The sequence below is a fragment of the Mus pahari genome, chromosome 11, assembly GCF_900095145.1.
Source record: "Mus pahari chromosome 11, PAHARI_EIJ_v1.1, whole genome shotgun sequence".
In the NCBI taxonomy this organism is placed as follows: Eukaryota; Metazoa; Chordata; class Mammalia; order Rodentia; family Muridae; genus Mus; species Mus pahari.
In genome coordinates, this window is record NC_034600.1 from 29,315,588 (window position 1) to 29,332,527 (window position 16,940).

General features: G+C 47.0%; 1 protein-coding gene across 2 annotated transcripts in view; it reads right to left on the bottom strand.

The window, feature by feature from the left end:
• Arhgef28 (Rho guanine nucleotide exchange factor 28) overlaps positions 1 to 16,647 on the bottom strand; it is a 310,662-nt gene extending 294,015 nt beyond the window's left edge. Inside the window, exon 1 of one of the 2 annotated variants that reach the window (XM_029543876.1) lies at positions 16,535 to 16,647. In XM_029543876.1, the coding sequence (XP_029399736.1) occupies positions 16,535 to 16,565 (31 nt within the window). In that variant the 5' untranslated portion in view covers positions 16,566 to 16,647. Of the gene's footprint in view, positions 1 to 16,291; positions 16,368 to 16,534 lie in introns of those variants that run through there. The other variant, XM_021208391.2, reaches the window with a different exon arrangement.
• Between the last annotated feature and the right edge of the window lie 293 nt (positions 16,648 to 16,940).

A 16,940-nucleotide genomic window follows, 5' to 3' on the forward strand; every position in this document is an offset into this window, starting at 1 on the left:
CAGCAAGATTTTGCTGAAAGGACCCTGATATAGCTGTCTCTTGTGAGGCTATGCCAGTGCCTGGAAAACACAGAAGTGGATGCTCACAGTCAGCTATCGGATAGAACACAGGGCCCCCAATAGAGGAGCTAGAGAAAGAACCCAAGGAGCTGAAGGGGTCTGCAACCCTATAGGTGCAGCCATCATTGGGAAGAGAGGCCCCTTGGTCTTGCAAATGTTATATACCCCAGTACAGGGGAACACCAGGGCCAAGGAAAGGGAGTGAGTGGGTAGGGGAGCAGGAGGTGGAGGGTAAATGAAGTAAATACCTAATAAAAATTGGAAAAAAAAAAGAAGAAGAATCAGAACAATATCCAGCACAGGAAGATGCAGCCAAGGGAGCAACAGTGGAAATTGCGTCTTAGGGGTGACACTCAACAGAGGGGAATTCATGCCTGCTAACCTAGCCAACACTCATGGTTAATAAAGTCATAGAACCTGGAGAAGGACCTTTAACTCCTAAGCCAGTGTACGTCCCAACTGTGTTCTAAATACCTAAAAACATAAATACGGGTAAGTGTAGCTCTCGTTGCTCATTAGAGAAACTTCTTTTTGCAACAACAGAGACCATTGCAGGAATCCACAACTGGTCAAAATAAAGAGCTAAACTGACCGTGAGATGTCCCACCCCGACTGCTCCATCTGCCACACAAGGCTACTCTTGAGGCTCGAGGAGCACAGCAGAAGACAGCGTGGAAAGGTTGTAAAGACCAGAAGGCTAGAATGTCTGCTGAGAGAGGGTGTCTTCTCTATATGACAGGGAGTAGCACCCGTGACATCTTCACAAGATGGTGCCAGGACATCTTACAATGTGGCAACCTAAACAAGACCTGCACAGTGACAACCCTCACAAGGCTCCACCCGTACAGACAACTAATGAAGAGACATAGACAAGTATGGCTGCTGAGACAGGCAATCAGTCTTCTACAGGGTCTAGCCCTCCAACAGGCTAGCCAATCCCAAATGGTCAGTGATCAGAACCTGAACTTAGGTTGTACTTTTAGGGGTGTGTGTGTGTGTGTGTGTGTGTGTGTGTGTGTGTGTGTGTGAATAAAAATTAAAGAAAAGGTTATGGGGCTGGAGAGATGGCTCAGTGGTTAAGAGCACTGACTGCTCTTCCAGAGGTCCTGAGTTCAATTCCCAGCAACCACATGGTGGCTCACAACCATCTATAATGGGATGTTTCTTCTTCTGGTGTGTCTGAGGACAGCGACAGTATACCCACATGCATGAAATAAATAAATCTTTTTTAAAAAAAAAGAAAAGAAAGAAAAAAAAAGACCATGACTTTGAGAGGAAGTGAGAGGTGTGACATGGGAGGAGTTGGAGGGAGTAGACATGATGTGAACATAATATTGATCTAGAAAATCTAAAAAGATAAAATAAATGTAAAAAAGTAAAGAAAAAAGATTTGTCTCTGGTTTGTTTCATTTCAAGCTATCTCATGCCTATTGTAAAAACAATTACTTCTTAGTTACATATCAGTACACATACACACACACAAATACAGAAAACAAAAGCCACCCCTCATCTCTCCACAAAGGACTGTGGGAACAATGCCTCCTGTAAATTCAGTCTTAGCTATGATCTGTCAAAAGCCACGTTTACAAATCCCTCTGGAAAATCCTACGTGATGGATTTGTACAGATCCACTCTCCAGACAAAGGCATCCTGACTGGACATGTCCAAAATAGCCCTCGCAGACAAACAAACACACCACTGTGCACCAGCCACTCTGAAGAAGGGAGAGGGGAAGCCGGGGAAGGCTATCACTGGGGAAGCCGACCACATATTTGGAATTCTACGGGAATACGTTAGCAACCAGAAGAAAACAGGCACCTGGCAGGAAAAAGTGCTGAGGAAATTATTGAGGCGTGATACATTTCCTGTCAGAACAACACACAAGGTGGTGAGTCATTCCGTTAGCGTCTTCTAGAATTTGTGCGACTTTACGTGCTCTGTAAGTTCAGCCATGTTTACTGTGGTGCAGAGGATTATGTGTCCTTGTTTCAAATACTAATCTATTCATGTCACCCTGTGCCCAAAAATACGTGGAAAGCAGAGAGGACTCCCTGTATCCACAACCATGCCCCTTACTGTCACCAAGACAAGACAGCACGGTACCAATGACCTTCCCTTGTTTACTGTGTCCTTAAGCTGTGGCCTTCAATACTGTTCAGGCCAATGGACTGGAGAACTGCCCTCTCACCAACAAAACAGCTCACTGTTGACATACCAAGAGAGTCACCAGGATCTTTGCCACCAGATACTTCCAGAACCTGCAAAACGTATTGAGTCCCCAAGTATTTGAGATCAGAAAAATCCAAAGCTAGATGTTTTCATATATCCTCCCTCTGCTGAGCTATCTCACCCAGGATTCTATATAAATTTAAGACATAAATCCCTTATTAATGAGCAAATATTGTTGAAATAAGCTTAAATTAGTTAAGTTTTTGCTTTGACTTTTATACATATGTTTATGTGTGGTTGCTAGTGAATGAACCCAGGACCTCACATATGCTAGGCAGGCCCTCTACTCCCGGGCCATAATCCCTAACTTAAATAGTCATACACAGTTCTGTTTGATAATATGAAACATCTCTCTTCTTTAAATAGCTACTGTAACCACTGCATTTATTTCCAAGCCCAACTAAGAAAGTTTTGAAAGTATCGGCAATGAGTAACCTTGAGTAAATGTCTTAAGGGGGGAACAAAAACCCAAACAATTGCTTGGGTTGGAATCCTGACATCTGAAAGAGACGCCTCCAGTTTCATTTATGAGCAAAGATGATCTAGTCAGATTTTCACTACAACATTTCTTCATGGTCATCGTCCTTTCTGTTCATTTTAAAATTTTATCTTGTTTTTATTTATGTGTATGTGTGTCCCTATGTGAGTGTATGTTCACATGTGCCTGCAGAGGCCAGAGATGTGTGTGAGACCCCCTGGAGTAGTGTTCCAGGCAGGGGTGGGTGCCTGGTATATGGGTGCTAGGGATGGAATTCCAGTTCTCCGCAAGGTCAGCAATTGCTCATAAGCACTGAACCATCTGTCCAGCCCCACACTCCTTTTCTCCTATTGTCACCAAAGTAGCCCCATACAACACAGGTTACATTTACAACACCATAATGGGGAGGGGTCAGTATTTGATACCTATTCTATCGGGAATGGTTTCTGGGGGATGGAGAGGGGAGGAGTGGGGGAGAAATGGCTTCACCCAGGCTTCAGAGAGAACCCTGTATATATCATCTCTGCATCACCAACTACCTATGGCAGCACAGTGGCTAATTCAGCAGCACTGAGAAGCCGAGTGAACTGGGGGCCTCTTACTGCTGGTTCCTTGGAATCCAGCATATTGTCTCCCCCTAAGTAATTATTAGCCACACTAGTGAAGGCTCAAAAATCAAATGGAACACCCCCTCAAAAAAAAAAAAAGAAAGAAAGAAAAGAAAAGACAAGACAAGACAAGACAAGACAAGAAAAGAAAAGAAAAGAAAAGAAAAGAAAAGAAAAGAAAAGAAAAGAAAAGAAAAGAAAAGAAAGAAAAAAAACAAAAAACCTCTGTGGAACCTAAGAGCCTTAGAAAGAATGTCTACATGGATAGGGTTTTGAAACCCTACCCCAAATCCAGCAAGGCAAATCCCAGACAGAGCAACAGCAGGTTCCTGCCCCAGTGTCTGAAGCATCCATGGAACAGGACATCCTGACCTTAAGGTGTCCTTAAAGGCAGAGGGGTGTCATGCTTTACAACGTGGCTCCTTATAAGTCTGTCATCTTTTACATTAGTCGTCAGGAAACACATGATAAACTGGGTTTTAGGAATTTGCTATCCCAACCTTGGTGGTGCAGGCCTTTAATCTCAGCACTTGGGAAGCAGAGGCGAGATCTCTGTAAGTTCAAGTCCAGCCTGATCTACAGAGTGAGCTCTAGGCAACCAAGCCTACATAGAAGACCACATTATTTTTGGAGAAAACTTGGCTCATGGCACTTGAAAAAAAAAGAAAAAAGAAAAGAAAAGAAGAGAAGAGAAGAGAAGAGAAGAGAAGAGAAGAGAAGAGAAGAGAAGAGAAAGAGTGTGTGAGCTATTTATTGTAAGTGTTCTTACTTTAGTTGAAAGCTAATATTTATCAAAGTGCCATTCATTTCAGGGCACATTTCCCACCCAGCCTGAGAAAAGTGAGGTACACTAAGTTCTACTGCTAAAGTGAAATTAATATCCATCTCCAATCATCTTAGAATCCAATTAGAACAATTGCTAGGTTATTCCTGGCTCATTCCACCTGGCTGCTCAGGACAGGTTCTGACACCATAACGAACTGTGACAGGATCATCCCTGAGAACCAACAGTCCTTTTCCCCTGTGAAGATGCAGTGCTGAGCTACCATCTTTGAACCCAGCCTTCTGAACATCTGCGCCAAGTGTCTTAAGTGTGCTCTGAGAATCAGGCACTGTGCTAGTAACCCACAAGAGGTTTAACGGACCATCCTCCCTCCATAAAACTTGAAAAAAACGGAGCCTAGCCTATTGGCTTGGACCTGTAATCCCAGATACTCTGGAGGCTGGCTGAAGCAGGAGGGTTTCAAGTTCAAGGCCTGCCTTCGCTGCAAAGTGAATTTGAGGCCAGTCTAGGCAGCTAAGTGAGACCCTGCCTCAAGATTAAAAACAAAGTAAAAGTGGGGACTGGAGATGCAGCCAGGGTAGAGAGCTTGCTTAGCGTGAGTTCCACCGTCATTACCCTTCCCTCGACCTAGCAGAGAAGGGGACAGTGGCACATGAGAGCTAGAGAGGCACAGAGGTGGAATGGCCCCAAACCATGGATTTCAGATGCAGTCACTGGGTAACAAGACCCAGGATTCCTATCCAAACTTCAATTCTGATCCAACCTGTGCCATCCCCAGACTGAAAACCCTTTGAAAAGCTTCCTCTAGCAAGTCAAATCCAACTCACAGTGATAAGACTGTTCCCAAACCCATCTAGTCCAGGAAGCTAACCCACTTCCCATTCCCCCTGCTGATTGTCCACGTCTACAGAATGAGAGCTAATGAAATAAAGATTCCTGCCCTGAATGTGAAAGGAGAAAGAAACCCTGAGTCCTTGGGCCAGAGAGATGGTTCAGTGAGTAAAAGCACTTGCTGCCAGGTCTGAATGAATGACCTGAGTTCGAAACCCAGAACCCACATGGTGGAAGGAGAGAACTGACTCCTGCAAGCTGCCCTCTGACCTCCACATTAGCATCATGCTACATCCCTTACATACATACATGCATACATACATGCAAGCATACATACATACGCCAAAATAGTATTATTTTTAGGATTTAAAAATCTCTTCTAGGGACTGGAGAGGCGGCTCTTGCAGAGGGCCTGGATCCTGTTCTCAGCACCCACCTTCCAGCTCACAGCTCCACTTCCAGGAAACTCAATGCCCTCTTCTCGCCTCCACAGGTACCAGGCACACACATGGCACATATACATCCATGCAGGCAAAACCCTCGTACACACACCATAATTAACCAACAACAAACAGAACTATCCCGGCGCATCTCCAAAGCACACACAGAATTCAACTAAAGATGAGGTTTGAAGTTTCTCGAGGGAGAGCTGAATTTTCTAGAGCTCAGCCCAGTGTCTGTTAAACAAGGAAGCACAGGGCAAAGCGAATCCAGAATTGTCTGACGAGATCAGACATGTTCAGGGTAACATGGCCAGAAATAATTCGACAGGTGGGGTCACTGCCACTGTGATGCAACCTCAGCTCCCTATTGGTCAAATCATTGTTAGGATTTTTTTTTTTTTTAACACATTTAGATCAGAAGGCTAAAAAATGAAAGGATGCGAAGGCTTTGTCTCATAATGAAGAAGTTTTGTCTAAATTCTGACCCTTGAACTACACATTAGCAGTGCCTTTCCATTGTTCCCCTTTTCAGTGAGCAAGCTTTGAATTGATGGGTGGTCCCTCGAGCATCTCATATGACAACTCAGTATGACAAGAAACACTACACTTCTACTTTCAGTGGGTAAGACCACTTGCTGTGTAAGCCAACAGACCTGAGTTCAAACCTCCCACATCCACACAAAGCACCAATCAGCCCCCATGCTGTGGAGGATGGAAACAGTAGGATCCCTGAGACTTGCTAGTTGGTACCCTAGATTCAGGTTTAATGAAAGGCTCTATCTCCAAGGAAGAAGATGGAGAGCCATACAACAACCCGACAACCTGACATCCTCCTCTGGCCTCTGGATGCATGCAGGGGTGGATACACAGCTGAGGCTGTAGAGCATGAAAAGGAGGCTCTGGGTTCAATACACACACACACACACACACACACACACACACACACACACACACACACGTACGCACGCGCGCGCGCGCGCGCACGCGCACAGCATTCCAGCATTCTGGTAAAGCCTTAATTAACAGGTCTTGTACAATGTCCTTTGCCTCCGAGAATAAGGAAGGAGTGGCCCACAGTCTCTGAGGGCCTGTAATAACTAAAATAAAAGCAACTTCCAGAGCTCCATTCCTGAGAACCTTTGACAGGTTGACAGCCCGGCAGTTCTGAAAAGCAGCACCCAGGGGTGAGTTGCTCGTGACAGGAGCTTTCTGAAGCTTGAGGGAGTCAGGGTGCCCTCTACCTAGGTCACAAACCTGGACCTTAGTTCTCACTACCTCATGCCACCTTAATCCACTTCTACCAAGCTTTACTCACAAGTAAACCAAACCTGTCACATCCTCTCCCAGGGCACACGCTGGTGGGTCAGGAGTTCAAGCCCATCCTTAGCTTCATACACTGAGTTCAAGGCTAATTTGGGCTACTTAGAGACCTTGTCTCAAAACAAACTAAGAAGGAATCACAGCAATTCATAAAATGACCACAGACCTTCCACTGCAAAGGAGATTGATGCTAGGGAGGCGCGAGAGGGCGCCACATCCACTGGGCTCACCAGAGCCAGGCCTTCTAACCTCACGCTTACCACTCACACCAAGAAAAGGAATGACTAGATCCAGGATAGCGGCGCACACCTTTAATCTCAGCCCTTAGGAGGCAGAGGCAAGTGGACCTCTGTGAGTTTAAGGCCAGCCTCGTCTATACAGAGAGTTCTAGAACAGCCAGGGCTACATAAAGAGATTCTATCTAAAACAAGCAAAAATAAAAAAAAAATAACTAGTTTTCCTGTTCCTGGTCCACTTTTAAGAACAAAAAAAGAGGGATTCATACCCTCTAAGAAAGAGTTGGGTCAGACAGACAGAAGTCCAAATAACCTGAGTTTTTCCAAGGAAATGTTCATGTCAACTTAGTTTTCCAATCAGGGTGCCAGGGGCAGAGTTTGGTGGGGAAGATGGCGGGTTTCTGTTTGGACTGTGTCTTAGTCAGAGAACGGTGATTTTCTGATCAGAAAGGAAAGAAGGGGACTGGGGCTATAACTCCGTGCTCTCCGGGGCATTTGCCAAACATATATGAGACCCTGGGGGTAGCAGGGTATGGGCAAGAGACTTTTTGTAATCCATGGAGAACTGTGGAGACCAACAGAAGAGTCAATCCAGGAGATAAGCATTTGTCATTACAGTTTGCAAAGGCAGAGCCTACAAATTCTATACAGAAGGCTTTCCACGTTGCTCTGGAATGAGATTCTGTAGATCAGTGCAGGCTGGTGTGCAAGAACAACGGGGCTCTCAACAGTAAGTTTCGCCGGGCAGTGGTGACACACGCCTTTAATCCCAGCACTTGGGAGGCAGAAGCAGGCAGATTTCTGAGTTCAAGGCCAGCCTGGTCTACAGAGTGAGTTCCAGGACAGCCAAGGCTACACAGAGAAACCCTGTCTCAAAAAAAAAAAAAAAAAAAAAGTAAGTTTCTTGAGAATCTGCCCCATGTTGCTGGATAGGGGACTAGTGAGAGGTAAAGCGGATACAGTGTATATCCTTGTGACAAGAAGGAAGAGTAAGAGGCAGGTGCTGGCGCCAACAGTAGCCATTCCATTAGTCCCCTCTACCCAAAGCTGCTTCCTATCCTCCTGAAAGGTGGGAGACACTCATTTCACTCCACCAGACCTTAGCCTAAATAGCAGGGGATTTACATCCTAAAGAATGGCTGCCACCAAGCCCGTGGATAACTTCGAACTAAAAGCAGTAGTGAATGATACATTTACCAACCTGCTAACCTATTTGGAAAGGGTAGAACAGTCACATGCAAGGAAATCAATCTAAGAAAGAAAAACAGTGCCCGGAGGACAAAAAAGGCAAGCTTTCCTGGGCCCAAGAAGGAGGTGTGGCTCTGCTGCAACGCACAGTAAAAAGAGCTGTGTAGTTTCAAGGTGGTTGTAAACTCCAGGATCAGAAGGGCCGCAACTTTGATGTCACTGTTTCCAATGTTGTGTGGAACAATTCATATAGACTAGGGCATTAAGCGCCCCTAACAAACGGATCCAGATGGAGGCTAAAGGTTTAGGTCAGTGGTTCTCATTCTGTGGGTCACGAACCCTTTGGGGGTCGAATGTCAGATATCCTGGTATCAGCTATTTACATTATGATCCATAACGCTAGCAAAATTACAGTTAGGAAGTAGCAACAAAATAACTTTATGGTTAGGGGGAGGGGTTCACCACAAACATGAGGAACTGTATTAAAGAGTTGCAGCATTAGAAAAGTTGAGGACCGCTGGTTTAGGTGATTTGAATGGCCTGGCCCTGAGTCTGAACGGAAGTTTCTGATCGTCCCCACGAGCTGGGGAGCCCAGGGCACAGGGTTCTGCTGTGCCCCATCGGATGTCATCAGTGGATTGCACTCTGATTAGAGGGTGGCAGATAGGAATATTCACAGTAAGAGAATTCAAAAACCACATGTTTTAAAAAACGACACCATGGGAGCATGTGTTCGGAATGGCCAGCATGCTGTAGAATCATGGTGAACTTGGTGGGAGGGAGAATGGTGTTTAGAAGCCTCAGCGTCCCACTGACAGGACTATCTCTACTGCTTAGAAGTTCCTTATCACTGCACTGGGACAGTGGGTTAGCCATTTGGGAGTATGCTGTGCGGCTGAGTTGCGCATGGGCAGAGAGCAGACAGACGCTTCCAGGTGTCTGTCAGTCCACAGATTCGGATTATTCCATCAAGAATTTGATTTGTTGGGGGCTGGTGAGATGGCTCAGCGGGTAAGAACACCCAACTGCTCTTCCAAAGGTGCAGAGTTCAAATCCCAGCAACCACATGGTGGCTCACAACCATCCTTAACAAGATCTGTCGCCTTCTTCTGGAGTGTCTGAAGACAGCTACAGTGTACTTACATACAATAAATAAATAAATCTTTAAAAAAAAAAAAAGAATTTGATTTGTTTCTCTTGACAGAAAGAAACTACTTCTTTAGAGAGGTCCACAGAGAGCCCTTGATGGAGAAGGACAGGAAGCCATCTGCTTGCTTTCTGAGCAACCTTATCCTCTCATCCCTGCATCCCAGTGGTTTCCAAGGCAACCTATACACAACACACAGGAGGAGCACACCGTTGCTACTCTCTACTGAGACACTGAGGACTGGAAGAACTTCTGATCATTATTAGCAAAATAACTAATCAACTAATCCATGGGCACTGTACTTTAAGCTCCCTCCAAAGTAGCCTAAATCGGGAGCCCTACCAGCATTAAGTCTTAGGCTGGAACGCTGAGACTCACACGCAGAAACACACAGTAGGTCCGATGCCTGGGACAAGTGATTAATGAGGAAGATACGATGACAGGGGCTCAGAAAGAAAAGCAGCTCTGGGGCTACTGAGTTAATCAAAGGCTTCAGAACGATTACGCTTGAGCTGGGTATCGAGGATTATAATAGGTGACATCTCAGGAAGAGAAGAGGCCTCCCATGAACAAAGTTGAGTTAGACATTCAGTCATCTCTCAGGATCAGAGCGCTACAGGTTCCCTAACCCTCACAGATCCCAAAATCCCCCGGTGCCCAAGGCTCGTATTTGCTGGTGTAGTATCTGCGTGTAATTTGTCCACTTACTGCACCCATTCTATTATCCGGTGCAATGGCAGCTCAGATGTGCATGTTTGTTACCCAGTTTTACGAGCTGATAACAGCCAAGAATTAACCTGGACATGTTAGAAGCAGGATTAACTTTCAGTCGACAGTTCGCTGAACCGGAGGAAGCAAACCCGTGCAGCAGTTATTAGACATGGCTGATGGATGCAAAGTGATCACAAAACCAGACCACGGAGGATGGATGACTGGTACATCAACCACATAGAAGGAAAGAACACATGGCGAGTGGTCAGCACTGCCCTTCCCTGGACGCTGTAGGACCGAGAATGCTAGAAACACCTGATAGCTAGCTAGGCAGGCAGCAAGTCCGGCTTATGTTGGATCGACCTCTTTTTTTTTTTTTTTAACGATGCCAAGTCTGTCTGGAATGGTTCAAGTGAATAGAATACTCAGGTTAGAAATTCAGGGTGGTGGTACGTGGGGGGGGGGGGGAGAGACTGTCAAAATAAATAACGTATGGTTTCATTAACCAGAGAGAACCCTAGACATTCTCAAATGCTAACAATTGTATGTACAGCAAACCATGGAGTTGGAGGGAGGAAAACAGGAACCGCTGACAAAGAGCCAGGTGTGGCCATGAACAGTCTGTGAGCCGGGAGTGCTTACTGGGAAAGGCTGCGACCAAGGATTACTGCCCAAACCATGCAGTCCAGGAAATTATCTTAGACACCCTTAATGATATGTAGCAGATGTGCACCTCAGTCTCCAGGCGGGTCCCCAATAACTGGAGTTAAGGCTCTCTCCTAAAGTTGTAGCCTGTCTGTGGTATCCAACAGGGCTGCCTAGTCTGGCCTCAGTGGGAGAGGATGCACCTAATCTTGCAAGAGACTTGATAAACCAGGGTGAGGGGATACCCAGGAAGGCTCCACCTCAGAGGAGAAGGGGAGGGGGAGGGGACGGGAAGGGAATCTGTGAGGCAGGACCAGGATCGAGGCATCGTTTGAGATGTTAATTAATTAATTAATTAATTTTAAAAAAGAAGCCCTTAAGGAGACAAGACGACCTTTGTCCCAGAATTGATGTTTACCATGAAATCAAAGAAACAATCAGCTTGCTTATCACCTCGTTTCAGTGGCACACTATCCCACAGTGGGAGCAGGAAGGGGCCAGGTAGTCAGCTGACCCACAAGAGTGGGATCTAGACTTCCTTGCCTGCAATCTCTCGGGACCAAGTCCAGAAAGATAACCTTACTCTTTCAGTTCAACGACTGTAAGCGAGTATAACTGCTGCTGCAGCCACAGCCCTAGCCTAGAGACCACGCATGCCCCGGCTTGTGGACTGAGGCCAGGAAAGGTGAACGGACTGAGAGGCTCTGGCCCCCTTTCAATTTCAAGACTGCACAGAATGTTCAAACTGAGAGGGTCTTAGAGACCATGAGCCTCATCCTTTCTGCTTTGCTGGATGAAGATCAGAAAGCGCTGATGTTTGCTCAAGGTCACACAAGGTTATGAAGAGTTCCGCGTCTGCCTTAGAATGTAGTGTTCCTGCCTGCACGCAGACCGGCGCCTTGTCTGCATGGGCAGAACACCTTGGGGTGGGTTCCTTAGATTCCCAGCCAAGAGCAGTTTGCCTGGGTCATACCGACATCTTACCACCTTTCCAGCTGGAAAGCCTGCTAAAACCGGGCACACATGTGGATGCTGGGGACCAAACCCAATGCTCGACATGTCTTTTATCTGCCACTAAGCTCCACCTGTAACTGGTGCCACCTCTTTTTAAATGCTTCATTGTCATTTGTTATCAACATAATAACCATCCATTTCAGACACCTACTCTTCAGCGGTTTCAGCAACTGCCAATGCGGTGGGTTACAGCTGCCCTCCGGTTACTTTTAACAGGGACTGGTATTGGACCAACGGTCTTGGGCACGCTAGGCAAAGTGCTGTACCTCTGTGGATTATGCCCTGCCCTTGACATTTCCATTTCAAAGATGAAAACCCTCAAGTAGAGAAAGTGTCACATAGCCAGGACAAAGACAGGTCTGTCGAACTCCCTGTGGCTTCAAAGTCCACCCTTGAAAACATCTCATTAGAGAGCTTGTGGAATACGGATTCTTTAAATTATAAAATAAGGGGAGAGACTTGATTACCGGTGTTGTACAACGGATTGAAAAGCTAACTGTTTTTTACAGAATTCGATCTGTCTCATGGGTTGACCAGATGGCTCAGTGTGATAAGGGCACTTGCTGCCAAACCTAACGACCTAAATTCAGTCCTAAGAACTCACGGTAGAAGGAAAGAGCTGGCAACTTAAAGCTGCCCACTGACCTTCACATGTGTGCACACACAAAAGTAAGTAAATAAACAAACAAACAAATGAAAATTTTAAAAAACTCTCTTGATCATATACGTGGGTTTTAAATTTTTATTATGTGTTCATTTGTTTGGGGCATCTCTATGCTTTGGCTCAGGTGTGGAGGTTAGAAGACAACTTTCAGGAATCTCTCTTCCCACCATATGGATGCTGAGGATCAAACTCAAATTTTCTGGCTCAGGAGCGAGTGCCTTTAACCCTCTAAGCCGCTTTGCCAGCCCTTGATGAGCTATCTGTTAAGGAAATGTCTGGATACCTGTTTGGTGGGACTACAGAAAGCCTGCTACCTGCATTTCAAGTACACACTTTTCTCATGCTCAGTAGTCATAAGAAGCCAGCTCCCTGGCAGAGGTAGGACGTGACTCACCTGAGGGCTTGGATGGGTCACTTCAAGTGAGCAAGTTTCAGTTCCTGCCAGCTGCCTGCTTTGGTGCCTCCCCTAACACATACACACACACACACACACACACACACACACACACACACACACACACACGCGCGCGCGCACACACGCGCACTCACAGGCGCACACACACACAAGCATGAAGGCACACACGCGCGCACATGCACAGGCGCACACACGCGCGCGCGCGCACACACACACACACACACACACACACATCTGCTCTTCAAGGAACATCACTTTCATGTTAACTTTCTACCAAAATCAAATCTCAAATGATTAATAACTGAAACAAGAAATGGAACCTCTAAAGATCAGCAAAATGTATTTTTGAGAAACATATTCAAAACCGACATCACTGGAATAAATAACCAACATTCAATTATTTTTTTTCACTTTCCCTCTTATTAAAGAAATGATGTCAAATCCCATTATCTTGTTTACCCAGGAGAAGAAATCCAGGACCAATAACGGCTCAAATAAGCAAATTACAACTGTATCTAAGATCAAATTTCTGGGGAAAATGGGAGTGCATTAAGATGTACGGCTGCACACAGGCTCATTTCCCCAGCCAGATGCCTTGATTGTGGTGCAGGCAAAAATCCATTCCGAAAGCAGGACCAATCTTAAAAGCACCAAAGCCACAGAAGTGTGTCGCTCTGTGCTTGAAGTCAACCACCCAGGGGATGGAGGCAAAGAGCAGCACCGAGCACACAGCAGCCCCTCTGACTTGTTGAAGGAATGAAAACTGAAGAAACTTTTCACAGAATGAGAAGCATGCAGTAGAAATTTTCAAAATGTCTGATTAACAATCCTTCAAGTTTGGACAATATAGTTTCAATACCATTATGACGACAGTTGTAACCAGGGCTGGATGAAATTACAGAGTATAATCAGCTCCAGGCAAAAACCTCTCCTGACCTGCACCTGGTAAGCAAGAAAAATATCTCTAAGCTCAGCTTTACCAAAGCAGGAGATGCAGACCCAAGCCTTTGAGGGAGGTGTAATGTTTCCAATACACTTGTAACATGACAAAATTCCCCCAGTTTCTGGGCTTCAAATCTACTACTGTTTTTTATTTAGTCCAGCATGACCCAACTCTTTTTTTTTTTTAAGATTTATTTATTTATTATATGTAAGTACACTGTAGCTGTCTTCAGACACTCCAGAAGAGGACGTCAGATGGTTATGAGCCACCATGTGGTTGCTGGGATTTGAACTCCGGACCTTTGAAAGAGCAGTTGGGTGCTCTTACCCACTGAGCCATCTCACCAGCCCATGACCCAACTCTTGATACCAAATCTTACCTTAAATCATGGGGACAGGCCCAGAGCTTCTTTTTCCCACTGAAAGTAACACAAGTGTAACTTCAGTGAAACCAAACCGACATAGACCAGAGCTGTCCTATTGCCCAGGGCATTAAAGCAGAGTAAAATTACAGCCCACTGGGACTGTGGGAGGCATGCAGGCTCTATTTGACTCTCTCCTAACCATTCACCAGCAAAGAAGGGGGTTCCAACATTTACACTATTAATTCTTTTTTTCTTAAGAATCAAGACTTGATCACAAACTCTGGCAGAACTTGGTTAAGAGCCTAAGTACTGATTTTATATAAAATACTTAATCTTAAAGTAATAGTATAGTCAGGAACTAATACCCACTTAGGTTTTTGTTTTTCTCTTCTCACATGGCATACAAGGAAAAAGGAGTCACATGTATCGAAGCACATATGGAAATTCCTGCCCGGTGGAAATCTTAGCCACAAGAATGGTTTCTTGTAAGAACACAATAAGAAAATATTTCAGAATTTTCCAAAGTATTTCCATTCAAAAAATATATGTAGTGAAACCCTAACAGGGCTAATGAAATCTCACAGAACCTTCGTCACCAACTCTGATTTCCTTCTGTACCTTTAAGTGTTTCTTCACCACTTAGAGGCAGACGGCACTTCAGAGGAAAGTCCCTCAAACACACCTGTTAGACAAACTGCTGGCCATTGGCCTGGCTGTGCAGCCCTGACAAGGGAGAAAACTGTCCAGAGCAGAGCAAACACTGATTCTCTGTTCTCCAGTCTCATGTCACGTTAGCCGGGACACGCCCCGGGAGTCCCGGACCCAAGAACTACCTCTGTGCCTCAGTTTCCCAAACCACTAAGTATCAAGTATGATACTATCCGAGTTCTATAATCAAAAATAATTATGCATGATCACTATAAAGTCTGCATCGGAATATCACACTGAAATGCTACAGCCCCCCCAAGAGGCATCTGCAGTGTTCTCTTCCTTCTAACACTCCTAAGGGAGTTAGCGCTACTATTCATCAAGATTAGACAAACACCTATTTGTTTTAACATTCGCATAAAAAAACCCAAGACAGAGCTATGGAAAGCTTCCCAGGAAAGGTTATCAGAGCTTGAATTATCGTGTCCAAAGTGGCTTCCACAGAGCCTAACTAGGGCAAGCCTTTGATTTTGTTTGTGCTGTTAAGAATAGAATTTCGTTTTTTTTAACTGAGACAGCTTCAAGGCCTAGGAACACGAGAGGGCAAAGTACAGAAAAGCCGTGGGTCCGTTCTTTATAACTGTATTTCTTGACTGCTTGGTGCAGAATCAAGTGCTCCATCTCCACAACTTGGAGTGTGTAGAGACTGGCACTCGAACAGGGGTCAGGGAGTCAGATGCTGGCAAACACAGATGTTACCCTGCCCCTGGGCCCACCCAGCTGCAAGCAATAGGCAGGCTCTGTGGGCTCCTAAAGTAGTCTCCCTTAGAAACCTAACTGGTGTCTGGGAAACCAGAGCTGGGTTTCCTGGGTGGTCTGAACACCCGGAGCTCACAGAGCTCACAGCAAGCTAGACCGCCTTCTCCACCTGTGACCCCTACCACCCACAACCGAGTATTCCAGAGAAACTCATGACACAAGCGCACAGATTCCCACCCAATGCTAAAAGCTCCTCCCAAACAAAATAACCATAGATGCTTTTGTAAACTCAGCAAACGTTTCCACAAGAAATAAATGTCCTGAACTTGAGACTGACCAGAAGTCTGGGGGTACATCCCCCACACACACCAAACACCTAGGTGAAGCCGGTCAGAAGCACAGATGGGAAGAGGGGACCCAGGCTCTCGAGGTTCACCCTTCTCCAGCCGCCTGCCTCTGATTTCCATCGCTTGCAACTAGCTTTGGTTGAGCTCCGTCGCCCTCCGCCCCCTCCCACCCTGCGTGCCCGAGAGGGTGAGGGGTGGCCGCTGCCTCGGGTTTGCGCTTCACAGCTGCCGCCTCCGACCCCGCAGCGCCATGCACTTGTTGCCATCTCCAGGTACCAGGAGGCGGCGCCCATCCCTCCCGCTGCCCAGCGGGCAGAGTGCAGCCTTTCACCACCTCTGCGGACCCTTGCGTCCTCGGGGACCCTAGAGAAACTTTGTCCCCTGAGAACTCAGGTGTGCAAACTTCGCCCGGGGCTGAGGGGAGACAAGTGGGATGGCCCCCGTAATCCGCCTTTACCTGGAGCTGTGGCTTGGGAACGCCCGGAGCCCTGGCCAGGCGCTGTCCCCGCGGCCTGCCGAGGGCGACCCGCCGGCCAGCGTCGCCCGGAGCGGGGAAGCCGGTCCCCAGCTGCCCACGCCCCTCCGCTCCGCTGGCCGCACCGAGGGGCGGAGCCGCTGCTCCCCCCCACTCCACCCCCGCTCGCCCGCCGCGCCCACAGCTGGTGCCACCCCCCGCGCCCCCCGGTCCCCGCCTGCCCACCTCTGGCCAGCCGGGCTCGTCGCCGCCTCATCACATGGCCGCGCCCGCCACCAGCTCCAGGAGGAAACCTGAAGCTGCTGCGGCTCCGCCGCCCCCTCCCTTCGCGGGGCGGCGGCCGGTCGCCTCGGCTTTCCTCCCGCGGCGGGCACGGAGCGGGACCTGCTGGGCCAGGGCAGGGTTGCACCCTAGCGGCGACAGCGCCCGCTCGCCCCGGGGGCCTCCACGCCCTAGTGGCGCCGGAGGAAGGAGCTGGCAGATCGGCTCCTAAAGGAAGCCGTGCCAGGCCCGAGGGAGGCTCGGGTTATCCTCAGCTCAAAGCCACCACACCCGGGACGTAATAGTGCCCGGGTCTGTTACAATAGGAAGTACTATTTTAAAAACAGCCGACTCCCTCTTAATTCATGAG